Source organism: Sycon ciliatum, chromosome 9 (assembly GCF_964019385.1).
Source record: "Sycon ciliatum chromosome 9, ocSycCili1.1, whole genome shotgun sequence".
NCBI lineage: Eukaryota > Metazoa > Porifera > Calcarea > Leucosolenida > Sycettidae > Sycon > Sycon ciliatum.
The window spans coordinates 8,229,514-8,255,428 of record NC_088651.1 but is presented as its reverse complement, the minus strand read 5'-3'; the positions used below and the strand labels follow the sequence as shown (position 1 = coordinate 8,255,428).

The window sequence follows — 25,915 nt, the reverse complement described above, 5'->3', positions numbered from 1 at the left end:
ATGCTTTAAAAGAATACATGGGTAGTGCGGTACTCAATCTGCGGACAGAACGGTTTCGTCCTGTCTGGACTCATTAGCGCAGCACAGAGAAAATGAGGCCGAACCTGATAGCAATGAATGGATGGTAGTGAGGTACGTATTTTGTGCTTATTTGGGTATTGTGGTATTCATTTTGTGCATATTTGGTTGCTTTCCAGGTGGAATATCACTGAATATCACTGAATGATTTGTAGGTATGGACAATACAAGTACATGTATAGTGTTAGGTGAAGTTCACCATAACTCTGTGTGTGTGTGTGTGTGTGTGTGTGTGTGTGTGTGTGTGTGTGTGTGTGTGCGCGCGTGTGTGTGTGTGTGTGTGTGTGTGTGTGTGTGTGTGTGTGTGTGTGTTGTTATTGTATTACAACTAGGACCTTGCTGCTCGTAATGTCATGATGGACTCACACAAGATATGCAAAGTAAGTACAGTGTACAGTGTACTTCCTCCGCGTCATTAAAATTGTCACTTCCCAGCGCGATTAACTGGTTTGAGGGAAAGAGACAAACGGGAAAAGAGCGATTTTTTCAATTTTATTTTATCCAATAGGAAGACAAAGAAATCAGCTAGAAATGGAAGCAGAGCATTGTTGATGGACCAAGCATTAGTTTGTTGCCTCCCGCTTCGCTGCACTTGCAGCTAAGGTCGATGTCTTCATCAGAGTTTGAGGCAGACCCTTCAGCACTAAAAAAGACGCTGAACAAGATGCGCGTTCAAATTCAGGTCATGAAACTTCGTTTTCAAGCGATCCATGCCTCCAGGTGGCAGGCGATGACGGCAAACTAGCATTTTTCAAGTACACTGTGTCGACCTTCCAGCGGGATAGTGTAAGCAGTTCCGCACATTCTTCCTTTGGCAAGCGCTTCGCTGGTTTTGCTGATGTTTTCAGACCTACTACCTTCACAGCAACATGCGCCACACGTAGCGCTTTTGAGGAATTTGAGAACACTTTGTTCTTGCCATCGTCAACTTCAGCATTTCGAATTCAGGAGAGATACCAGGATTCTTCTACCCGAGCTTGCAGTCGTGATAAATGCCCACACGAATGATGTGGGCCACCGGCACGAACTCCAGAATGAAGATACATGTATGCGCTCTGGGGCGAAATAGTGTGGAGTGAGATGAATTTGTTTGGTGCAGAAGAGAGCTCCGAGACCACCACGGCTTCAGTAACGAGTACACATTGAGCAGGAAGGGTCGCACCAATGTTTGAACACAGAAAACAGCGATTCCGACACTCTGACTAAGAAGAGCAAGGCACAAACATTGCGATGTGCAAAGCGACAATTTTAATGACGCGGAGGAAGTACATGCAATGGTGCTGGAATACCTTTCTGTTGTCATGCTGGTATGCAAGCAGCCCTACGTGCTGAGTTCAGCTAGCTCATTAAACCAAGGTCCTGAGAGAGAGAGAGAGAGAGAGAGAGAGAGAGAGAGAGAGAGAGAGAGAGAGAGAGAGAGAGAGAGAGAGAGAACCTAATCAGACATGGGACTATGCTACTTCTGCACAAGGACATCTTTAAAATAGGTATTTGTTTTCCAGTCTTGGCTACAGTGACATCTAGCCTGTATGTGTTTGTTTGTGCGCTGTGTCCTCTGCTGTGTCCTTTGCTGTGTCCTCTGCTGTGTCCCGTGCTGTGTGTTGTTACTACAGATTGGAGACTTTGGTATGTCACGTCGACTAGCTGATGATACTTACTACCATTCTCATGGTGGCAAGATACCTTTCAAGTGGACTGCTCCTGAAGTGAGTTCAGCCTGGTGTATTTGTACTGAAATATTATCCATTGCAGTGGGAGATAGGTCTATAATACGGTTCTTTCAAGTTTCTACTCTCAAACATGTGTATGTGTGTGTATATGCGCTTCAAAACAAGCGTGTGTATATATGCGTATGTATATGTGTGTATGTACTCAATCTGCGGACAGAACTGAGAAAACAAGACAGAACCTGATAGCAATTTAAAACTCGGATGTTGAGGCAATAATAAATGTAGAAAGGAAGAGGATATATGGATACGAGTGAAGAGTCACTCTCCATCACTGTAACCAGATACTATATACAGTCAGAAAGTGCAGTAACAATCCAGTCCAGTAACAATCGACATTCTTTGTTCCGTTGGGACTGTAGCTTGTGCTCGTTTTCGTTGCGGTTACCTTCCCCTCTTTGGTCTTTCCATAACCTTGGACCTTCCCGGTTGGAAGGCTGTCGGTTAGCGCTACGGAGATGTGTTGAAGCTAGGTGTCAGGACGTCGAATGTTTCAGTACTTTGTCAGCTTTGTGCCTAGTTGTTGCACTTTCTGACTGTAGTATCTGGTTACAGTGATGGAGAGTGACTCTTCACTCGTATCCATATGTCCTCTTCCTTTGAACCTGATAGCAGTGATTTGTTTTGCATGTGTATATATGGTGTATGTATACAACAGGTGTATATATGGTGTATGTATACAACAGGTGTATATATGGTGTATGTATACAACAGGTGTATATATGGTGTATGTATACAACAGGTGTATATCTCTTAGCCTGTCAAACCCTATATATAGGGTTTTCAGCCGCGCGTTCTATCTTGAGCTCTCTTGAGAGCCCACTTGGCTGCTATGGCAACTAGACGCCTGGGCCTACATACGTAGAATGTACGTACGGTTCTCTTGCTGAAGACCGTGATCATTTTGTTGCTGTTTTCTTCGAGTACGGTTAGTTTTAGTGCAGCGCTGTCGTAACATTTTCTAGACCCTATATCTAGGGTTTGATTTTTCACGATGGAGGAAGAGCAACTTGAGTTAGTGGAGACGAACTCGGGCGATGAGAATGTTCCTGGCGACCTGGTGTCGACTCAGGATGATGATGTCGATGTTCCAGCAGCGTCGGATGCTCCTGAAGAAGAAGACGAAGCATCAACAGCGGCTGTCGCAGCTGCCGCTCCCGCCATTGCCGTTTCTGCATCAGCTGATCCACACGTGGGTCGGAAGCAGCAAATGCGGCGACACTCGCGCACGTCGTAGGAGCGCTCCTGCTAACATCAATGGCAATGCAGTGAAAATATCAAAAAACAAACAAGTGAAACTGTGTGTATTGTGTGCCCAGTTGTGAGGACTGATCAAACCCTTTCTTTAGGGGTCCTAACCCTATATAAAGGGTCTTTATGTGTAGCGTTATGTCAAACCCTATATATAGGGTTTCCTGGTGACAGGCTAAGAGATATGGTGTATGTATACAACAGGTGTATATATGGTGTATGTATACAACAGGTGTATATATGGTGTATGTATACAACAGGTGTATATATGGTGTATGTATACAACAGGTGCACAACTGTGGTTCAACGTAGTCTTTTCTTTTCTAGTTTTGTGTGAATGCATTCATCAAACAGTATAACAAAGCTACAAAGCTACTATACCCTTGGCAAATACACTGTAGAGGTCTGTTGGCTTTGACTTCACCCGAAGCTTGGTCCTCATACTTCAAATCGATAAAGAGGCGAGTGTTTGGTACTTGATCTCATCATTTTCTAGCGGCCCACGTGAACTGGTTTGTAATTCAACGTTCTACGACTGCATGGCCTGGGTATTTCTTCTTCTCAAGCTTCAGTGTATGAACGGCAAGCCAAACCATCCCAATCCCTTCTCAGTCCCTCCCTTGTCCCTTCATGTGCACCTGCGCCTATTGAGTAGCAAGCATGTATAAGCGGCAAGCCAAACCATCCCAATCCCTTCTCAGTCCCTCCCTTGTCCCTTCATGTGCACCTGCGCCTATTGAGTAGCAAGCAAGAAGTGGTCAAGATGGAGAGAGCACTATACTCTGTAGCAGAGGCTGCAGATTCAAATCCGAAGGACACAACGACTCACACGAGATAGAAACAAAAAGCGGGACCAAACTTTACAGCCTACTTTTTTGCGTTCCTTGGAGCCCTTTTCCAGGCTCCTAGAAGTTACGTAAATAAACTTGTTGCCATTCCCTCTCCGCATTTATCTGTGATATTCCGACTCGTTCAAAGCCATTTGTTAAATATCACAAATACTATGTACAAATCCAATAACGCCATTAGAAAACATGTCCCAAAATGATGAGAAATTAATTCACGAAATAATTACTCATGGGTAGTTGCTGAAATTGACTTATGCTTGAGTAGTTATTACACGACGTAACCTGCATCTCTATTTTCGTTTTTGTCCTCCTCTCAGGCACTTCTTTACCGCAAGTTTTCCTCAGCCAGTGATGTGTGGAGTTATGGTGTGGTGCTCTTTGAGGTCTTCGCCTTTGGAAAAAAGCCATTCTTTGGCAAGACACCAGACAAGGTAATTACATAGCTGTCTCAAGCTGGTCATGATGAATGAGTGGACATTATGCCTCAACTGTTAGTGCCCAGTCGCAAAAGTATGTTGTCGTCCCTGAAACGAACCTCATTCGTTGGGGGGGGGGGGGGCGTTGGGGAGCAGGGGAGCCGTGCGAACCAAAGTCGCAAGTCGACCGATGCTGTGCACTGTGCAACTTGGAAAGGGAAATTTGAAATTGCAATTTGTGTTTGCTCACAGTGGACATAGTTTAATGCGCTCCCCATGATATCAAGCGAATGGCCAAGGGCCGTCTTGAGTGGTGTGAGTTGCCAGTATGATGCAAGCCAGATATTGATTGATCGAAGAAGGATATATTTGCCATCACTGTGGATAAGAGTCATACTGTAGCTCAGCTGGTTAGAGCATTGCTCGCGAATAGTAAGGTCTCTGGTTCGAGTCCCGGTGGTGTGATTGATGATTTTTTCTTTCTTTCATATCTGGCTTGCAAGTGTTGAGTTTCAGAGAGAAAAGAGCAGCAGTACGAGGCATGTGACCTCTAATATCCTAATACATTGTAGACTCAAAGGATCAGTAACAGACGAAGTGAGCTGCCTGAAAAGAGAAAAAAACCGCTAGACCCACCAGGACTCAAACCCAGGACCTTGCTTGTCCTGAGCAATGCTCTAACCACCAAGCTATGGGACCAGGCTGAACCTAGAAGGCAATGTGAAGTTTTTCACTCCAGAGGTAGCTCACAACACGTGCCACACATACTGATGGCACTTGGGTCTTTTTCCCTCCCCCAGGGGACCAACCAAGGTCATTTTCCCCAACTGATCCTTTGAATTTGAAGTTCTCCCAATCCTTTCAAAATTTATCACTTTGTTTCACCTCTGGTAGTACGTTCCAGAAACTGATCGTGGTTGGTCTCCTGGGGGAGGGAAAAAGACCCAAGTGCCATCAGTATGTGTAGCACGTGTTGTGAGCTGCCTTTGGAGTGAAAAACTTGACAGTGCCTTCTAGGTTCAGCCTGGTCCCATAGCTTGGTGGTTAGAGCATTGCTCAGGACAAGCAAGGTCCTGGGTTTGAGTCCTTGTGGGTCTGGCGTTTTTTCTCTTTTCAGGCAGTTCACTTCCCCGACTGATACATTGTAGACTGTTACTCTTTACATGGTGTCCCAATTGCTTCTATTGTTTTGACTATTGTACTGGTATGTGCAGTTGTGCACAGTAAAATAAGCAGATGCCGTGGCAGCAGAACTATGGACCATCATAGTGGTATACTGCTTTCTGCCCGCTTGTGTAAATCTCTTGAGTATGGTGGAGATGTTGACCAAGTACTGTTACTTCTGTTGATCTGACATATCTATTTAGGTCATCAAGTTTATAGCCGAGGAGAAAGGTCGCCTGCCACCTCCACCAGGCTGTCCCCGTGCCATGTACAAGCTAATGATTGATTGCTGGTAAGTTCAATGCCCGAGCTGCAGTCTTTCACTGCCTTTCTTCACCTGATGTTGCTCCACTAGATCTGCCACTAGACACAGTGAGGCGCAATGAAACGTGGCAGAGCAAGGAAAGCGCAATGATCACTTTACAACTCAAATTGACATGGTTTCACAAGCGTTTGCACCGGAGAGTGTATGTCGTCCTCAAATGGTCCTGTGACAATGCGATCCTGCACACAGCATCATTATATCCATACACTCATACCTCGGTTATCCGGACAGGCCAGGATACAGCTGCCTTACTATTACCTACTGCACATATTGGGTATGGACTGCGCTCAGTTTCTTTTCCGGCGGCAGGTCGGTGGAACGCTCTTCCTCCAAACTGTCGTCAGGCACAATCTGCTGGAACTTTTGCTCACCTCACAAAGATTCACCTATGGTTCCCTGTAACAAGGCCATGCCTGTTGGGACTCCCCATGTCAAATAATAAATACTACTACTACTATACTACTACTCCAAATTGCGGGCACTTCGGTCTACCGGGCACCCTTTGGGCGAGTTCAGTGGATATATTGCCACTTTTGTCTCTCTTTGTGGAAATAGTGATGTCATATGCCCTATGGTATGGCCTTTCCCCATAGGAATGTCTGTGGTTAAGAGGTACGGACATTTCAAAGTTACGGGCGGTGCCCAATCCGGACCGCCCCCGGATAACCGAGGTATGAGTGGATTGAATTTCAAGAGGACACCATATATGGATCACAGATGGCCTGGGTGCAGGTATTGCGTACGGGGCATCCTGCAATATCACAGGTGTCAAATCTACTGGAAAGGAGTTTTTAGTTTGTATGCTGGTAGGTCGGTGTGGGTTTTTAGTGTCAACCGTGTCTAAATAGCTGGCAGAGAGCGTTCAAAGCTGTCAGAGATGAGCGAAATGTGGAGAAGTATGCTCAGCTATATTGCTTTTCATAATAGTGTTCATGTTTGGTAGTGCTATGCATGTCTTATACCCACTAACACCTGTCGTCTGTTTCCTCTCTATCTGTGTCCGTTCTAAGTAATCTGTTTTCTCTCTATCTGTGTCCGTTCTAAGTCATCTGTTTCCTCTCTATCTGTGTCTGTTCTAAGTCATCTGTTTCCTCTCTATCTGTGTCCGTTCTAAGTCATCTGTTTCCTCTCTATCTGTGTCCGTTCTAAGTTATCTGTGTCCGCTCTATCTGTGTCTGCTCTATCTGTGTCTGCTCTGTCTTGTTTGTTGTTGTCGTCATCGTCGTCGTCGTCGTCGTTGTTGTTTGTTGTTGTTGTTGTTTGTTGTTGTTGTTGTTGTTTGTTGTTGTTGTTTGTTGTTGTTGTTGCACCGTACAGGCATCCTAACAGTCGTAGTCGGCCATTCTTCACCAACATTGTGAAGCGTTTTCACCAAAAGAAACAAGAATTCACTATGCCAGCAACGTTTGCAGATGCAGAAATTGCCCGTCATGACCGCTCCCGTATGAGTGCATCAACAATGCCTGCAGCAGGCCCAGGAAGCAGCAGCAGGAATGGAAGCAGCAATACTACTCTTGGGGCGGTGCAGGGTCGGCAGGCAACAGTTCTTGGTGTTGGCTTGATACATGGTGAGCCACTCTACACAGATTTACAGAACTGCTATCGAGCTCTCAGTAATCAGTAGTACCTAGAAACTCTGTGTTTCTACAGTCTGCTGAGTTTACTGGTGAATCCTCAGGCAAATCCTGTGAAATTCCATGAGAAATTTCAGGTGAATTTGGTGAATTCCCCAGTGAACTGTCAGATGAATTCGCTCTCAACGGCAGTATAGTTACACAAACTTCATGCAGTATATTATTTACAATGATATGGAAAGTTAGCTGTCTTGACGTTTCATGCGTTTTTTAAATGTTGATAAATTATGTTGTTTGCAAGAAGCGATTTTGTGAAAGCAGTGTTATCATTTCTAGTTAATCAACACTACAATGTCATGATGTTCCAGAGTTTTACATTTAGCGAAAATCTTTTGTTTTCTTCTTAGTTTGAATCAGTGTGTTGAGGAAGACCCTAAACGTTAGCCATAGCCTAGGGACTGTTCGTAGCGCTATTGTTCTTTGCTCAGCTTTAACGCGTAACATGTGTTGGTGTGAAGATGACATTCTATTATTTCTACTTGAGGTCATAATCCTTCCAGTGATTCATGTTACATCTATCATTGCTTGTTCATCTAAAAAAGAAACGCCACAAAGGTCAAAAAGTTGTCTGATGATTGCCTTAGCATTTAGCTACGTGCATGAAACGCAGCGTTACAACGTATGTTTATATAATTGGTGAAACCATTCTCTTGACCTTTGTGGTTACGCTCCGCCCCTGTGGTGTTGAGCACTGTTGAAACCTGGGTATACCCACTTATGTAAAAAAAGAAACGGATGCTTGTTTGTATTAGCATGGTAAACCGATGCTGAATATCTCACTAATAAAAGAAGGCTCTGTTGCGCAGCACAGTGTGAAAGTCAAAGGGTACCTCGAAAACCTGTTCTTTTTTCCGTACGCGTTTTGTTACGGTTTCACCTTAGTGCCTTTAGGAATGATGATGTATTTTCAGGCGTGTATGGATGTACATGTATATACTTGTGAATTAGGAGCTTATATCCTGCTGACAGATCATGGCTAAACTTGCTATTTACAGTAGTAGCATTTACACCATAGATATTATACTAATAATTATATTATGACTGGTACAGTAGTAATATGAAACTGTCGCTTCTCCGGTGTGTCCACACACATGGTCCAGCTGTATGTGCGTGTGTGTGTGTGTGTGCCCATGCGTGTTTTAACAATACAGTCAACTTCGCGTATAACGACACTCGGCAGGGCATCAGAAAAGTGTCCTTATTCGCAAAGAGTCGTTATACCTGAAGTCTCATTATAATTATGTATTACAGTTAGATGGGACTTTGCTCTGGGCATGGAAATTCTGTCGTTATTCGCGAATTGTCGTTATATCCGCAGTCGTTATTAGCGAAGTTGACTGTATAATTATCTTAAATTGGCATAGAATCGTGTATTGTTGGAGTTACACACAACATGCAGTGTGTGTGCATGGGAGGGAGGGGGGGGGGGGGGGGAGGGGTACACGGCTATCACACACAGAAGGGGGGGGGGGGACACGGTTATCGCACACAGAAGCCAGAACGGTTGTATTGGTTGTAACTCTGAGCTTTGCAATCAGTGATCATTATGTTGTATGATTGATGATTGCTCAGCCGGTAGAATACCCAGTTTCTTAACTTTGTGTGTGTGTGTGCTTGTGTGCGTGCCACTGCGGCTGAGATTTTTGCCCGTCACCAGGACCTCACTCCCCACTCGAAGTTCTGTTTTCCGCGACTGAAACACTGTCGGTCCTTCAGGACCTGCCATCATCTGCGGATGGGCGTTATCATATAGTATTGTGCGTGTGCGTGTGTGTGTGTGCGCGCACGCGCGTGTGTGTGTGTGCGTGTGCAGAATCTGCAGTTTGTCCTCACCCACCTTACCCCATTGTTCGGGGATTTCAGGGCGTTTTGGCAGTTGGGGGATTCAATGAGCATCTTTCCATAATTCCTCTTATATCTCCCCCACTCGCCTGGGGGAACCATTGTAAACAGTTCCTGGCAGTAATCAAGTACTACATGACCTTGTACAAAAACACGCACGTGTGTGTGTGCGTGTGTGTGGTGTGTTTGTGTGTGTGTGTGTATGCGTGTGTGTGTTTGTGTGTGTGTGTGTGTGTGTGTGTGTGTGTCTCTCACCTTGCGCTCAGTTCTCTGAGTGGAGGGCGGCGTGACCCCAAGGGGTAGCTGATTGATAGTAGTAGTAGTAGTAGTAGTGTGTGTGTGTGTGTGTGTGTGTGTGTGTGTGTGTGTGTGTATGTGTATGCGTGTGCTGACAGGGCATGCCCAGAGACGTCATTGTTGTGAATACTCCCTATCGTCTTGCCTCCATTTACCATAATTATAGTGTTCGGACAGCTCCTCGCGCTACGCGAAACGGGATCAGCTAGGTTTCCATCATCCGCACTGTGCCCCTAGCTGCTGGTTTCTCTTCTTTTGCATACCAAAGAGAACAAAGAAAGCGCTGATCATCGATAAGAGGATGCTGGGAGATACGGAATGAAAAGGACTCGACTGATAGTCATGATAATCGAAATCAAAGAAGTGAGGAACCGATAAAAAACGACTTTGATGGTTACTTCGCACTCATCTGCTTGGCTCACAGTCACGTGATTGAATTAATATTTCATCATGCAGCTAGCTTATTATTTCTAGCAGCTCACGATCGATCACGTGCACATGCAGCTGCCGGCCAAGCCAGGCATAATAATAATTATGCATAACGCATTAGAATCATACAATTTTATTACTATTTTTGCTAGTACTAGAATGTAGTTGTTTAGATGTGAGATGATCATGGCACGAGGTAGTGAATAGCACCGCGTAGTAATTGTGGTATATCTATAACAATATGGCGTTTTGTAATAGTGTTAGGCTGGTCGAGGCTTTGACTCTGAGTTTGAGCGTGCAGCTAGCTAGCTGCAGACAACACGTCTTTTCAATTTTCTGCGATGGCGTGCAGTGCACGGCACAGTAGCGTTTACTGTTGAACCTGGCTGATACTGGAGTTTCTCCGACATCCTATTTGGGTAGCTGAAGGTCAGCTGCGAAACAAGATCAGCGAAAGGTTAGCGATTGACTTTTGTATTGTTATTAGCGTCACCAATCTGTATGATGTAATTTACTGATAGCAATACCTTTTGGGAAATGTTCTTTTCTTTCCTTTGGCGTAACACTTCAAAAGAAGTCTTGTATTTGACACTTCGACTATTTTGTTATTATAGAAATTACATTCTTGAATATGCACAGACTCCATTGTACCCATCCACTATATCCTTACATCTTTACAACACTCTCCAAGCGATCTCTGGCCTACACCAATCACGGAAAGAAAAGATTAATCCGAATTTTCGGCCAAGACCCATCTTCAGGACTGCAGTAGTAAATTATTACCAGATTACATGGATGTTGGAACTCGGATGGTGAGCCAATAGGATTCATAAGAGGAAGAACCAAAATGTTACGAGTTATGACTAACAGTCGTTGAATGTCGTCGAATGTCTCAGTACCCCTGTCAGGTTTGTGCCTTATTGTGACACTATGATCTGACCATTATGTATTTTTTCGTTATCAGTTTTGGTGGACAGTTGGTCATAACTCGTAACATTTTGCTACTCTCTTCTATACAGTAATAGTTCTCGCCGGCCGAGGGGAGCGAGATAGGCGAGAAATAATTTCAGGCTGCGGCCTACTACCCCTCATTTTGTATGCTACTGCCTCCATTGTGCATGCCTGTTTGTACACTGGCGTATGTGGATTGAGAATGGCATGTATTGCATTGAGATAATTAAATTTTAGTCTTAGTGACTGTATTTGCCAGAGTAAAGTGCGCACATTAGATGCACTATTTCAGGCCCCAAATCGCAGCTGCGCACTATGCTCCGAATATCAGAATGCATGCACTTCAAAAAGTAGTGCAATGTATCACTGTTGCGAAGTTTGCCACCTCTGAGTCTGTGATGAGCTGACCCTGTTCCAACCATGTCCTTGCATTTGTGGTGTCTTCTTCCAGCTACACAGCGAATGCAAGATGTGTACAATCTAGGCTGCGCATTATACTCCGGATATATCTAGAATTGCCATAAAGTTGCTCAAAAAAAAGGGGGGGGGGAGTAGTGCGCATTATGCTCAAGTGTGCATTATGCCGCTCAAGTGTGCATTATACTCCGGCGAATACGGCAATACCGAAGTCTGAAGACGTTTTGGGCGCTCTCTGCGGGGATGCTCTATAGCATAGCTTAGGGAGTGATTATATACACAACTCTAGGCGGAGTTGTAAATTTGACCGGGGCCTCAGTTATAGAGCCTATATTCATAAAGCCAACTGGTACCAGCCTATATTTCTAAGGCCAATGTAGCAGGTTCGAGTCACGATGGTGACAGTCATTTTTCTGTGTCAGACGTTTTCTGTTGTCGTCCTCCAACTAATGAATAATTGCGAGAGACATGGTTTTGTTTTGAATGAGGCCAGTCTGATTGTGCAGGAGACATGGTTTTGTTTTGTATGAGGCCAGTCTGATTGTGCAGGAGACATGGTTTTGTTTTGTATGAGGCCAGTCTGATTGTGCAGGAGACATGGTTTTGTTTTGTATGAGGCCAGTCTGATTGTGCAGGAGACATGGTTTTGTTTTGTATGAGGCCAGTCTGATTGTGCAGGAGACATGGTTTTGTTTTGTATGAGGCCAGTCTGATTGTGCAGGAGACATGGTTTTGTTTTGTATGAGGCCAGTCTGATTGTGCAGGAGACATGGTTTTGTTTTGTATGAGGCCAGTCTGATTGTGCAGGAGACATGGTTTTGTTTTGAATGAGGCCAGTCTGATTGTGCAGGAGACATGGTTTTGTTTTGTATGAGGCCAGTCTGATTGTGCAGGAGACATGGTTTTGTTTTGTATGAGGCCAGTCTGATTGTGCAGGAGACATGGTTTTGTTTTGTATGAGGCCAGTCTGATTGTGCAGGAGACATGGTTTTGTTTTGTATGAGGCCAGTCTGATTGTGCAGGAGACATGGTTTTGTTTTGTATGAGGCCAGTCTGATTGTGCAGGAGACATGGTTTTGTTTTGTATGAGGCCAGTCTGATTGTGCAGGAGACATGGTTTTGTTTTGTATGAGGCCAGTCTGATTGTGCAGGAGACATGGTTTTGTTTTGTATGAGGCCAGTCTGATTGTGCAGGAGACATGGTTTTGTGTGTGTATGAGGCCAGTCTGATTGTGCAGGAGACATGGTTTTGTTTTGTATGAGGCCAGTCTGATTGTGCAGCAGGAGATGATCAATCAGCAACGTTCCCACCAAGGGCCATACCAGAGTGTAAAGCACACTCAATCTTATTTTTGCTACTTTTTCATGATGCGTTCAGAGCCTTAGGTTCATTTAAAGTCAGCTGAGTGTAGTCTTATCATGCGCGTACAACTTTGCGTATGCATTGTGTATGGTGCAGATCATAAGTCTGCTTGTAATCATGTTACGAGGTGTGATTAACGGTCCATCAATGTAACATATACAGTCTGATATAGCGACACTGAAGCTGTGTTCACAACTGGTGTGTGTACGCGTAAAACCACACCTTATTGCGTATTTTGCTGGCCTTTGGGGCGTCATGGGTACAGAAACGTGCCGACATTGAAATTGCAACGTATTTTCGGCGTGTATCAGGCGTGTACTGGCGTGTACTGGCGTGTACTGGCAGTCACTTTGACTGGTGAACTCACTAGATTTGTACTCTATGGTGTTGTGTTGCGCACCCTAAAAGACTACTCAATTTGATTTTCCTGTGAAAGCGTGTACGAGCGTTTGATCACGCATGAACCACAAACGTAGCATGTGTACCATGTATACAAGCCAGTTCTGAACACAGCTCAAGGCACAAGAACTGATAGGGGTACTGAGACATTCAACCACTCTGACACCTAGCTGCAACACATTTACGAAGTGCGAACCAACAACCTTCCAGCTTAGAAGGTTCAGACAAGAAAAGTTGTAATGAGGGGAAGGAATTGTTTCAGCAGAGAACAAACAAACGTGTGCACCAGCTACATGTAAGTCCCATGCAAACAAAAATTCCAAATTTTTCAGGATTACAACGAGACTAGCAAAACCATTGGACATACAGTGTACAAGTCCAACTACAACTCGACGACGCGAAGCAATAGACCACCCAACTTGGGAGGCTCGTAGTTACGTAAAATACAAAGAGAGGGAAGCTACTAGTAAGCTAAACCGAATTGTGACCAACCAAAAATAAAAAATCCTGCAGTGCCTGCCAAAATGTGATCTCTTCCATTGAAATTTCACCAGATAATAGAGATTCATTAGTTGAAGGTGTTGAAAAGGGAACAAGTCTGAAGAAAAATTGACTTTGACCACCAGGACTCGAACCAGGCACCTTGGCTTGAGGCCAGCTATGCCACTGGGCTATGGTGTAGCTGTCACCCCAGCAGAGACTGTTCAACATTTTCTTCAGACTTTGAAACACACTTCCTGTGGCAATACACAGGCTGGTACATGGTGGGGCGCAGCCCTCACTGTACCCACACACTTCCTGTGGCAATACACAGGCTGGTACATGGTGGGACCCAGCCCTCACTGTACCCACACACTTGACGCACAAACTAGTATGCATGGAGCCCCAATGTATCTAATATTCATTAGGTGAGGGAGTTGGAAAAGAGAATCGGATAATAAAGAAGATTGGTATTACGAGTACGCTTGGTGTCCCTGGAGGAAAAGTTGATAGCTGCTTGATAAATAAAGGGGCAGAGTAAAGCGGTTTTGTTGTTGGGCACGTCTATTCGAGCAGTAAGGTAATTTATTATTTTGATGTATTGGGGCTCCCCGTGTGCTAGTTTGTAATGTTAAGTGTGTGGGTCACTGAGAGCTGCATTCCACCAGCCTGTGCAGATCCACAGAAAGCGTGAATTTCGAAGCCTGAAGAAAATGTGGAAAAGTCGCTGCTTGGATGACGACTACACCATAGCTTAGTGGTAGAGCGTGGCTAGCCATTACTCGGCATTAGGCGAGAGTCCCTGGTTTGAGTCCTCGTGGTGACAATCATTGTTTCTTCAGACTTTTCCCATTGTCAACACCCTGAACCTAATGAATAACACCTCATGGAAGGGGGAGTAAGGACACAAAGGGTGCTGAAATTTACTTTTTACTTCGAAAAAGTTCCAGACACAAGTATCTACTTGTAGTGATACATTTATGGCATGCATTTTATTCCCTACTCTACAACAAAGAAAGCATCTTGCAAGTCACAGTTCCACGGCAAGTATCCCGTCTGACATGGTGTTGCTCTACACACTTCAAGGTGTGGTTTCAGCTATTTTGAGTGATATGTGTGTCTTGCTGCGATATTAGGGGATCAATCCATGTGGTATGTGTAGTACTGTGTGCACAAGAATTGTCACGCCTAGAGTATAATCTTGAAATACTTGATACCAACGCATGCACACTCTCATTTGCTGTACTGGTTTGTTGATACAGATCAGGGATATCCCATAACTGCATCTTGAAATACTGCAATATCTGCCAGTCAACAGTACGTTGATGGATAGGGACAGTGTCAGGAAAGGTAAACTGCTTCAGCATTACTGCTGCTGCTGCTGCTGGTACTGGTTTTGCTGCTGCTACTGTTTTTCCTCCTGCAGCTGGTGTTGCTGCTGCTGCTACTGTTAATTCTCCTGCTGGTGCTGCTGCTACTGTTAATCTTCCTGCAGCTGGTGCTGCTGCTGCAGCTGTTGCCACTGTTGTTGTTGTTGTTGTTGTTGTTGTTGTTGTTGTTGTTGTTGTTGTTGTTGTTGTTGTTGTTGTTGTTGTTGTTGTTGTTGTTGTTGTTGTTGTTGTTGTTGTTGATAACAAAAATGCTGATGATACTGTTGATACTGATTTGCCGCACTCTGCTTGTTGATACTGATCAGGGATATTTCACATGTATCTGGAAGTAGTGCAGTATCTGCCAGACAACAGATCATTGGTGGATGGAGATGTTATTTGAAAGGTAAACTGGTTACACCAACTGCTGCTGCATTGCTCCTGCAGCTGTTGCTGCTGCTGCTGCTACTGCTGCTCCAGGTGCTAGTGCTGCTGTTGCTACTGACGATGCTGCTTGTGTTTTTTGCGCTGCTGCTGTAACTGGTTTGATGCTGTTGATGTTGTGGTTATCAGTGTGATTGTTGATGCTGTTGATGTTGTGGTTATCAGTGTGATTGTTGATGCTGTTGATGTTGTGGATATCAGTGTGATTGTTGATGCTGTTGACGTTGTGGTTATCAGTGTGATTATTGATGCTGTTGATGTTGGGGTTGCTGCTGGTAGTAATATTGATGCTTCTCTCCCTGCTTTAGATGCTATTGTTGATTTTGCCAACATTACTGTAATTGTTCAACATTACTGTAATTGTTCAACATAACTGTAATTGTTGCTGTTCATGCTTTTAATGATTATGACTGTCGTTGATGTTTTGTGCTGTTGCTGGTGTTCAAGCTGTTGCTGGTGTTGAAGCTGTTGCTGGTGTTGAAGCTGTTGCTGGTGTTGAAGCTGTTGCTGGTGTTGAAGCTGTTGCTGGTGTTGAAGCTGTTGCTGGTGTTGAAGCTGTTGCTGGTGTTGAAGCTGTTGCTGGTGTTGAAGCTGTTGCTGGTGTTGAAGCTGTTGCTGGTGTTGAAGCTGTTGCTGGTGTTGAAGCTGTTGCTGGTGTTGAAGCTGTTGCTGGTGTTGAAGCTGTTGCTGGTGGTCAAGCTGTTGCTGGTGTTGAAGCTGTTGCTGGTGTTGAAGCTGTTGCTGGTGTTGAAGCTGCTGCTGGTGTTGAAGCTGTTGCTGGTGTTGAAGCTGTTGCTGGTGTTGAAGCTGTTGCTGGTGTTGAAGCTGTTGCTGGTGTTGAAGCTGTTGCTGGTGTTGAAGCTGTTGCTGGTGTTGAAGCTGTTGCTGGTGTTGAAGCTGTTGCTGGTGTTGAAGCTGTTGCTGGTGTTGAAGCTGTTGCTGGTGTTGAAGCTGTTGCTGGTGTTGAAGCTGTTGCTGGTGTTGAAGCTGTTGCTGGTGTTGAAGCTGTTGCTGGTGTTGAAGCTGTTGCTGGTGTTGAAGCTGTTGCTGGTGTTGAAGCTGTTGCTGGTGTTGAAGCTGTTGCTGGTGTTGAAGCTGTTGCTGGTGTTGAAGCTGTTGCTGGTGTTGAAGCTGTTGCTGGTGTTGAAGCTGTTGCTGGTGTTGAAGCTGTTGCTGGTGTTGAAGCTGTTGCTGGTGTTGAAGCTGTTGCTGGTGTTGAAGCTGTTGCTGGTGTTGAAGCTGTTGCTGGTGTTGAAGCTGTTGCTGGTGTTGATGTCATTCGTCAGCTGCAATGGTTGCTGCTGTTACTGCTGTTGCTGCTGGTGCTGCTGCTGCTATTGATGCTGTTGCTGTTGCTGCTGGTGGTGCTGCTGCTATTGATGCTGTTACTGCTGGTGCTGCGACTGCTGCCTTTGATGCTATCGGTTGCAGCACAATCATGCTGATAATGTAGATTCTTTAGTAGCTCTTCATGCTGTTGAAGTTGTTGATGTTGCTGTGGGTGTGAGTGAAGGTAGTGCTATGCCTTTGTCATTCCTGCTACTGCCATTGCTGGTGCTGCTGATGACGTTGTGCTTCCATTGCTGTTGAAGTTGCTGTTGGGGTGGCTACTGCTATAGCTGTTGATGTTGGTGTTGGTGCCGCTGTTGCTGCCACTGAAACTGCACTGCAGGCTTTGAGCAGCAAAGCCAGATTAGTCCTCGTGGGCACGTGTTGTGTGGTGGTCTCATGATGTATGGCAATTAGGCCTCGTGCTTATTCCTAAAATCTGCATCGTGGTTGTCTTTTGCTATCGGTGTCAAACTGCACTGCGCTAGACGGCTGACTCCAGTACTGCTGGTCCATTACTGAGACAAGAAATGTTTCCTTTTTGGGCCGTTGCTTTCTCTCTCTCTCTCCCACCCTTCGTCTAAGACTCAGAGTCTTGAGCTGTGCATGCTTGCGGTCCTAAATGCACGTCCGTGGGTTAACGTGTTTTTATGCTACCACAATTCAGGCTGCTATTCCTGCTGCTACTACTGTTGCTGCTACAGTAATCGTTCACGCTGGTGTTGATGGTTCTTCTGCCACTACCGCCACTGGTGCTGTTCATGCTGGTGTTAGTGTATTTCGTTCATGTGTTGGTATTGTTGCTTCTGTCGCCGCTCTTGGTGTACTGACTGATGCTGTTGTGACTCATGCTGCTCCTATTAATACTCTTGTTCCATGCTCCTTTTGTTGGTACGAGCGTTGTTGATGGTGTTGTCGCTTCCGATAGTGTTGATGCGAATATTGGTGCCGATTGTGTTCATGGTGGGTTTGCTGCTCGGATACTGTTGCAACTGTCAATGCAGGCCATGGTGTAGGTGCATTGTTGCTTGTGATAGTGTTGATGCTGTCATGATCAGAGTATCTTGAAGTATATGATTGCTAACACATGCACACTCAGTTACTGTACCTGTGTATTGATTCAGATCCGGAATATTTCACAAGCATCTGGAAGTGCTGCAGTATGACTAAATCAACGGATCACTGGAAGACAGGGATTTCTTTTGAAAGGTAAACTTGTCATCCCCACTGCTGATGCGCCTCTGTTGTAGCTCTTGTGGTTGTTGCTGATGTTACTGCTGTTAAAGTTGCAAATTCTGTTGCAAATTCTGTTGATATTGTGGGTGGTGTTGGTGCTAGAGCTTCTACAGGTGTTGATGCTATTGTTGTTGCCCAGTTCGTTGACGCTGCTGTTGCTGCGGAAACTGTTATTGGTGTTATTTTTGTGGATGGCTTTGATGCTGTAATTACTTCTGATGGAGTGATGGTGTTAACGTTGGTGATAGTTGTGATGGTACTGCTGCTGCTGCCGTTGGTGTTGATGCTGATATTGCTGGCAATGGTGTTGATGCTGTTGTTGGTTTCAAAAGTTTTGATGCTGTTGTAGTAGCCAGTGATGTTGCTGTTGCTATTGGTGACGATGGTGTTGATTGTGGTAATGCAGGCAATGGTGTTGATGCTGCTGTTGTCACCGAAACTGTTGATGCTGTTGGCACTGTTAGTAATGCCGATGGTGCCGATAGTTTTGAGGCTGCTTTTGCTGTTAGTTGTGCCATGGATGCGGATGCAGTTTTTGGTGCCGTTGGTGCTGATGCTGTTTTTGCTACTGGTGGTCACGTTAGTACTGTTATTGATGGCGATGATGTTGATGTTGTTGTGCCTGCTGATAGTTTTGATGCAGTTGTAAAGTGCTGCTGATTAAAATCCGATCGAGTGAATGAAGTTTATTTCCTGCACCAGTGAGGAGTCCAGTGTTCGCAGGTCTAGAACTACACAGAGCCGGGCGATCGAATTTCATTGATCAGTGCTGCAGGGGAAGATGGTGTTGATTGTGTTATTGGTAACGATTGTGTTGATTGTGTTATTGGTAACGGTTGTGTTGATTGTGTTATTGGTAAGGATTGTGTTGATTGTGTTATTGGTAACGGTTGTGTTGATTGTGTTATTGGTAACGATTGTGTTGATTCTGTTATTGGTAACGATTGTGTTGATTGTGTTATTGGTAACGATTGTGTTGATTGTGTTATTGGTAACGATTTTGTTGATGCTGTAAAAGCAACTGGTGGTGTTGATGGTATTGTGGCAGCCGATGGTGTTGATACTGTTGTCACTGCCAACGGAGTTCATGTGTGTTATGGTAACGTTGTTTTTGATGCTATTGTTGTTGCCAATAGCAATGATTTAGTTTTTGATGCCCAATGTTGTGATCCTGGTATTGTTGTCGGCTGTGTTTCTGCTCTCATGATCATAGTGAATGTTGAAGTATATCATGACTAAAACATGCACACTCTTTTGCTGTACCTATTTGTTACTCCAGTTCCGGAATATTTCACAAGCATCTCGAAGTACTGCAATGTGATCTAGTCCACAGATCACTGGTGGATTGGAATATCTTTTGAAAGGTAAACTGGTTATGCCCATTGCTTCTGCACCGCTGTTGCAGCTGTTGCGGTTGTTGCTGATGTTGCTGCCATAGCTGATCCAAAAGCTGATCCAAAAGCTGTACATACTGTTGATGCTGTCGGTGCTGCAGTCGCTACTAGTGCCGAAGCTTTTGTTTGTCCTGGTGTCGCTGGTGGTGTTGTTGTCGCTGCCGATGCTGTTGATACCATTATTGGTGCGGATGTTCTTGATGGTGGGGTTCTGGGGTTTGCTGCTGATGCTATTGAAACTGTTGCTGCAAAGTAAATGCGATGGTTTAGATGCGTTGTGTCTTGTGATAGTGTTGATGCTACAGTATGCTATCATAATCAGAGAATCTTGAAGGATGTCTAATGTTTATCGCATGGTAGCGAGGGCCTTATGGAAATAATATGCCATAAGGCCCGCAACAAGTTTCTCCCTTGCTCCACAGAGCTGACCTTTGGGCTGCTGCTGAAACTTGCCGAAATGTCAACATCTAAATCACAATGTATATTGATTAGCTAGCATTATCAAAACAGGAAAAAGAAAATATTTCCTCTAAACCCTATAAAAAAAAGTCTGATAAAGCCCATGAGGATGTATACAGTACTGAAAACGGAGACTAAAAAAAGATCCGGCACGACATTGTCATAGCAATTGACATGGCAACCACGAAAAAATACAAAATCATTTCAGTTGAAAAGTTGAAAATGCCACAACAAAGAGTTACTTTGTGTTGACGTATCAGTGAGTCATCAAATACAGTACTATTTCTTTAGTTCAATATCGCGTAATATTACATGCCACGTGACCGTTGTCTCATCTACAGCCAATCAGCGACCTTCCTCACCGGGCTACAAATCTCTATATCTGCCCGCTCAAACGGGCCGATATTACCAGTTATTGCCTGGTTGGACTTAGAAAATTTCTCTCCAATTTCAATAATTGAAAAATTTGAAAGAAAGAAACGAACAGATTCGAACCCACACCCACCACATCCTGAACACTTCCCCTTACCACCCAGCCACCGTGGTACCGATGCTGAACACTGTCGAAATGGGGATCTTAAATCTGAATCCTGTCCATATAAGGCATGTAATATACATGTATGGATCACTGGAAGACAGGGATTTCTTTTGAAAGGTAAACTGGTCATCCCCACTGCTGATGCGCCTGTGTTGTAGCTCTTGTGGTTTCTGTTGATATTGTGGGTGGTGTTGGTGCTAGAGCTTCTACAGGTGTTGATGCTATTGTTGTGTCCCGTTTTGTTGATGCTGCTGTTGCTGCGGAAACTGTTTAAAATGCTGTTATCTCTGCGCATGGCTTTGATGCTGTAATTGCTTCTGATGGAGTTGATGTTGTTATAGTTTCCCATAAGTTTGATGGTGGTGCTGCTGCCGTTGTGCTTATGCTGTTTTTGCTACTGGTGGTATTGATACTGTTTCTGATGGTGTCGGCGTTGTTGTGCCTGTCGATAGTTGTGATGCTGTTGTAAAGTGCTGCTCCCTGATATCCGATCGAGAAGTCAAGTTTCTTCTCAACACCAGTGAACAGTCCAGTGTTTGCAGGTCTAGATCTGCACAGTGCCCGGCGTCTTCTTGGCTAGAACTGCACAGTGCCCGGCGTCTTCTTGGCTAGAACTGCACAGTGACCGGCGTCTTCTTGGCTAGAACTGCACAGTGACCGGCGTCTTCTTGGCACAGTGGCCGGCGTCTTCTTGGCTAGAACTGCACAGTGCCCGGCGTCTTCTTGGCACAGTGGCCGGCGTCTTCTTGGCTAGAACTGCACAGTGCCCGGCGTCTTCTTGGCTAGAACTGCACAGTGCCCGGCGTCTTCTTGGCACAGTGGCCGGCGTCTTCTTGGCACAGTGGCCGGCGTCTTCTTGGCTAGAACTGCACAGTGCCCGGCGTCTTCTTGGCTAGAACTGCACAGTGCCCGGCGTCTTCTTGGCTCACACGCCATCGGATGTGATTGATCAGTGCTGTAGCTGAAGATGGTGTTGATTCTCTTATTGGCAAGAGTGATGTTGATGGTGTTGTGGCTGCCGATGCTGTTCATACTGCAATTGCTACGGTTGTTGTTGATGCTGTTGTTCCTACTGTTGTTGTTGATGCTGTTGTTGCTACCGTTGTCATTGATGCTGTTGTTGCTACCGTTATTGATGCTGTTGTTGCTACCATTGTCATTGAAGCTGTTGTTGGTGTCATTGTTGTTTATGCTGTTGTTGCTACTGTTGTTGTTGATGCTGTTGTTGCTGCCGTTGTTATTGATGCTGTTGTTGTTGATGCTGTTGTTGCCACCGCTGTTGTTGCTGCTGTTGTTGCTGCTGTTGTTGCTACCTTTGTTATTGATGCTGTTGTTGCTACCGTTGTTGTTGATGCCGTTGTTGCTTTTGTTGTTGTTGATGCTGTTGTTGGTGTCATTGTTGTTGATGCTGTTGTTGTTGCTGTTGTTGTTGATGCTGTTGTTGCTACTGTTGTTGTGGATGCGGTTGTTGCTAGCGTTGTCATTGAAGCTGTTGTTGGTGTCATTGTTGTTGATGCTGTTGTTGCTTCTGTTGTTGTTGATGCTGTTGTTGGTGTCATTGTTGTTGATGGTGTTGTTGTTGCTGTTGTTGTTGATGCTGTTGTTGCTACCGTTGTCATTGAAGCTGTTGTTGGTGTCATTGTTGTTGATGCTGTTGTTGCTGCCGTTGTTATTGATGCTGTTGTTGCTGCTGTTGTTGTTGATGGTGTTGTTGCTACCGTTGTTATTGATGCTGTTATTGATGCTGTTGTTGCTGCTGTTGTTGTTGATGCTGTTGTTGCCACCGCTGTTGTTGTTGCTGCTGTTGTTGCTACCGTTGTTATTGATGCTGTTGTTGCTACCGTTGTTGTTGATGCTGTTGTTGCTTCTGTTGTTGTTGATGCTGTTGTTGGTGTCATTGTTGTTGATGCTGTTGTTGTTGCTGTTGTTGTTGATGCTGTTGGTGCTACCGTTGTTGTTGATGCTGTTGTTGATGCGGTTGTTGCTACCGTTGTCATTGAAGCTGTTGTTGGTGTCGTTGTTGTTGATGCTGTTGTTGCTGCCGTTGTTGTTGATGCTGTTTTTGCTGCCGTTGTTATTGATGCTGTTGTTGCTGCCGTTGTTGTTGATGCTGTTGTTGTTGCCGTTGTTGTTGATGCTGTTGTTGCTACTGCTGTTGTTGATGCGGTTGTTGCTATCGTTGCCATTGAAGCTGTTGTTGTTGATGCTGTTGTTGCTACTGTTGTTATTGATGCTGTTGTTGCTACTGTTGTTGCTGATGCTGTTCTTGTTGACAATAGCAATGATTTAGTTTTTGATGCCCAATGTTGTGATCCTGGTATTGTTGTCGGCTGTGTTTCTGCTCTCATGATCCGAGTGAATGTTGAAGTATATCATGACTAAAACATGCACACTCTTTTGCTGTACCTATTTGTTTCTCCAGTTCCGGAATATTTCACAAGCATCTCGAAGTACTGCAATGTGATGTAGTCCACAGAACACTGGTGGATGGGACTATCTTTTGAAAGGTAAACTTGTTATGCCCATTGCTTCTGCACCGCTGTTGAAGCTGCTGCGGTTGTTGATGATGTTCCTGTTATAGCTGATGTAAAAGCTGTAGAAACTGTTGATGCTGTCGGTGCTACTGTCGCTACTAACAAGTTAGTGTTGAAGCTTTTGTTTGTCCTGGTGTTGTTCATGGTGTTGTCGCTGCCAATGCTGTTGAAACCATGTCTGCTGCGGATGTCGTTAATGGTGGTTTTGCTGCTCGGATGCTGTTGAACCTGTTAATGCAGGCCATGGTGTACATGCATTGTTGCTTGTGATAGTGTTGATGCTGTCATGATCAGAGTATCTTGAAGTATATGATTGCTAACACTTGCACATTCATTTTCTATACTTGTGTATTGATTCAGATGGGTAATATTTCACAAGCATGTGGAAGTGGTGCAGTATGACTAAGTCAACGGATCACTGGAAGACAGGGATTTCTTTTGAAAGGTTAACTGGTCATCCCCACTGCTGATGCGCCTCTGTTGTAGCTCTTGTGGTTGTTGCTGATGTTACTGCTGTTGCTGTTGTGATTTCTGGTGATATTAGGGGTGCTGAATGTGTTACCGTCGCTCTGCGGTTGCAGCCGATGGATACTACTGGTTTTACTGGCGGCATTGTAGCGGCTCTTGATGCCTATGCTGTTCATGCTGTTGATGCTGCCGATGTTGTTGGTCGTGTTTTTGATGCCTATGCTATTATTCCTGTTGTTGCTCTTACCGTACTCGCGCGATTAGAGCCTCTCTTGAATAGTGCCCCAGTCTCTGAGAGCCGGTGAAAAAATAAAACCCTCTCTTGAATAATGCCCCCCCCCCCCCCTGAGCTGGTAACCAAGCGCATTTGCAAATTTGGTGTTCTTTTGCTAATGTCCTTGTCCATGTCATTGCACTGGTGGGTTCAGGATCAAAATCACAGATTTTGTTGACATTTCTGTTGAGTCGAGATAGTTTACAGTTAACTTTAGGCTACGCTTTGCATTGTTTTTATGCTGGATGATTCAAATGTACCAGCATTGAAAAAATTGTGCCCTCTCTTGATTGGTGCCCCATCTGTGATCGACATTGAAAAAATTGTGCCCCAGGGGCACTAATCGCGCAAGTACGGTATGGCTGTTATTGCTGTCAATGTGGTTATTGCTGCTACGAATGGTGCTTTACAATGAGTGAAGGTCCCTGGTTCTAGTCCTTGTGGTGGCAGTCACCGTGCAATATACTATACATATAATTATATGTTTGTGTGTGTGTGTGTGTGTGTGTGTGTGCGTGCGTGCGTGCGTGTGTGTGTGTGTGTGTGTGTGTGTGTGTGCGCGTGGGCGCACGCGCGCGTGTGTGTGTGTGTGTGTAGGTGTGCGTGTGTGTATGATTCGATATGGTCTGCTGTGTGGCGCGAGGTTCCTCTTGAGAACAACCTTGTCTTCCACAGTCCATTTCCTCTACACACAATGCCAGTTCAAGTCTGTCAAGTAGTCAAAGAACACCACCAGAAGCTGGAGCAGAAAGTTGCCGTGAGTTGTGCTATATCCGTATTGCAAATACTCTGGAGCATTCCGGTATAAAATGGTTGTAGAATGATCAAGTAGAGTAGAGTGCTGAGGAAGATGACCATTGTTGATTTTGAAAGCTGGCTTTGCTCCTTGTGGTTGTTAGGCTATTTTACTTCAAAGTGTTTGTTTCCTATTTTGCAATTTTGGTCCGAGTTTTCGGTCGGGTCAATAATCAACTTTGCTTTGTAGTGTTTTCATGAGATAGAAATATGGCTGCAGGGATACAGTCAACTTCGCTAATAACGACTTCGGATATAACGACAATTCGCGAATAACGACAGCATTTCCATGCCCAGAGCAAAGTCCCATCTGACTGTATACATTTAACTTCGGATATAACGACTATCTGAATAACGACAATTCGCGAATAGCGACATGATTTTAGTGCCCCGAGGTCATATTCACTGCTTGAATAACGACTTTCTGGCTTTTTGACAGCTATTTCAAGTACCTGTCAAGTGTCATGCAGAAGTACCAGAACCCGTGGCGATGGATAAGGCACACATACATGTACAAGAAGATACAGCCAGGGGGGGGGGGGGGGGGGTGCTTTTTCTTTTTTCTTTTCTTCAAAATAGTTGGAATGATCAGCACACCTATGTTGTACATGATTGCACATTAATCTTCATACATGTACATGAACATGTCCCTGCAGATGGCTCCAAAAGGTTAATTTTTCAATATATTTCCCTTGGATATTGACTTTATTGTTCCTTTCAATTGCAATACGAAAGTAAAGTACAAATTGACGTAGAGCATGAAAAGAGCTTCATTTCGATATGCATGTCATACTATACAAAATATGGGTTCACATACATTCAAATGGGACTTCGGATATAACGACACTTCGCGAATAAGGACACTTTTCTGATGCCCCGCCGAATGTCGTTATTCGCAAAGTTGACTGTACATGTATTTACTGACAAAGATGAATCTTAGGTAGCTCAGCTAGATTCACAAGGTTTAGCTAGATACTGGAATTTCTGCCCTCTCATGATTTAATCACATTTTTGCTGATACTCACAGTGCCTGTTTCTGCATACCTTACTATACCCTGCTCAAAGTGCTGCTGTGCTATGCATGTGGAAACTTTCCATATGCGTTTCAGTTTGTTGCCAGTACTATAGTATCGCTAGACTTTGATATGCATTGATTTTGTTCATGACTGCCTACATAACAACTTGTTAGTATGGACAGTTAGTATGGACTTCAATCAGATACATGTACACGTATACGTGATTGCTTCTCTCTGACCCAACGCGTTGCAGTTGTTGCTTGTAGCAAGGTTTGAGGCTGTGATGAATGGGCTGTACTGGCTGAAACAACTGAAACAAGGTGACAGGCTCAGAAAAAGCCGAGAAAAATAGTTTCGTTGCCTAATATAGAATGTTTGTAAGGGAAACGTCCAAATATGGCATGGATTTCTGCGGTTTCCATGGTAACAAGCCCATT

General features: G+C 44.6%; 1 protein-coding gene and 1 long non-coding RNA gene across 3 annotated transcripts in view; both read left to right on the top strand.

The window, feature by feature from the left end:
• Nucleotides 1–8,088, top strand: part of LOC135825228 (mucin-2-like) — a 37,269-nt gene extending 29,181 nt beyond the window's left edge. For both annotated transcript variants that reach the window (XM_065337967.1, XM_065337968.1), the window contains 5 exons: nucleotides 411–458; nucleotides 1,692–1,784; nucleotides 4,222–4,335; nucleotides 5,688–5,776; nucleotides 7,127–8,088. In XM_065337967.1, the coding sequence (XP_065194039.1) occupies nucleotides 411–458; nucleotides 1,692–1,784; nucleotides 4,222–4,335; nucleotides 5,688–5,776; nucleotides 7,127–7,433 (651 nt within the window). In that variant the 3' untranslated portion in view covers nucleotides 7,434–8,088. The remainder of the gene's footprint in view (nucleotides 1–410; nucleotides 459–1,691; nucleotides 1,785–4,221; nucleotides 4,336–5,687; nucleotides 5,777–7,126) is intronic.
• A 2,078-nt stretch (nucleotides 8,089–10,166) lies between these two features.
• On the top strand, nucleotides 10,167–25,716 carry LOC135824497 (uncharacterized). The gene is made up of 8 exons (XR_010554864.1): nucleotides 10,167–10,468; nucleotides 14,884–14,971; nucleotides 15,318–15,397; nucleotides 17,889–17,973; nucleotides 19,280–19,364; nucleotides 22,814–22,898; nucleotides 23,286–23,370; nucleotides 24,265–25,716. It is a non-coding gene; the product is annotated as an uncharacterized LOC135824497 (long non-coding RNA).
• The last annotated feature ends 199 nt before the right edge of the window (nucleotides 25,717–25,915 follow it).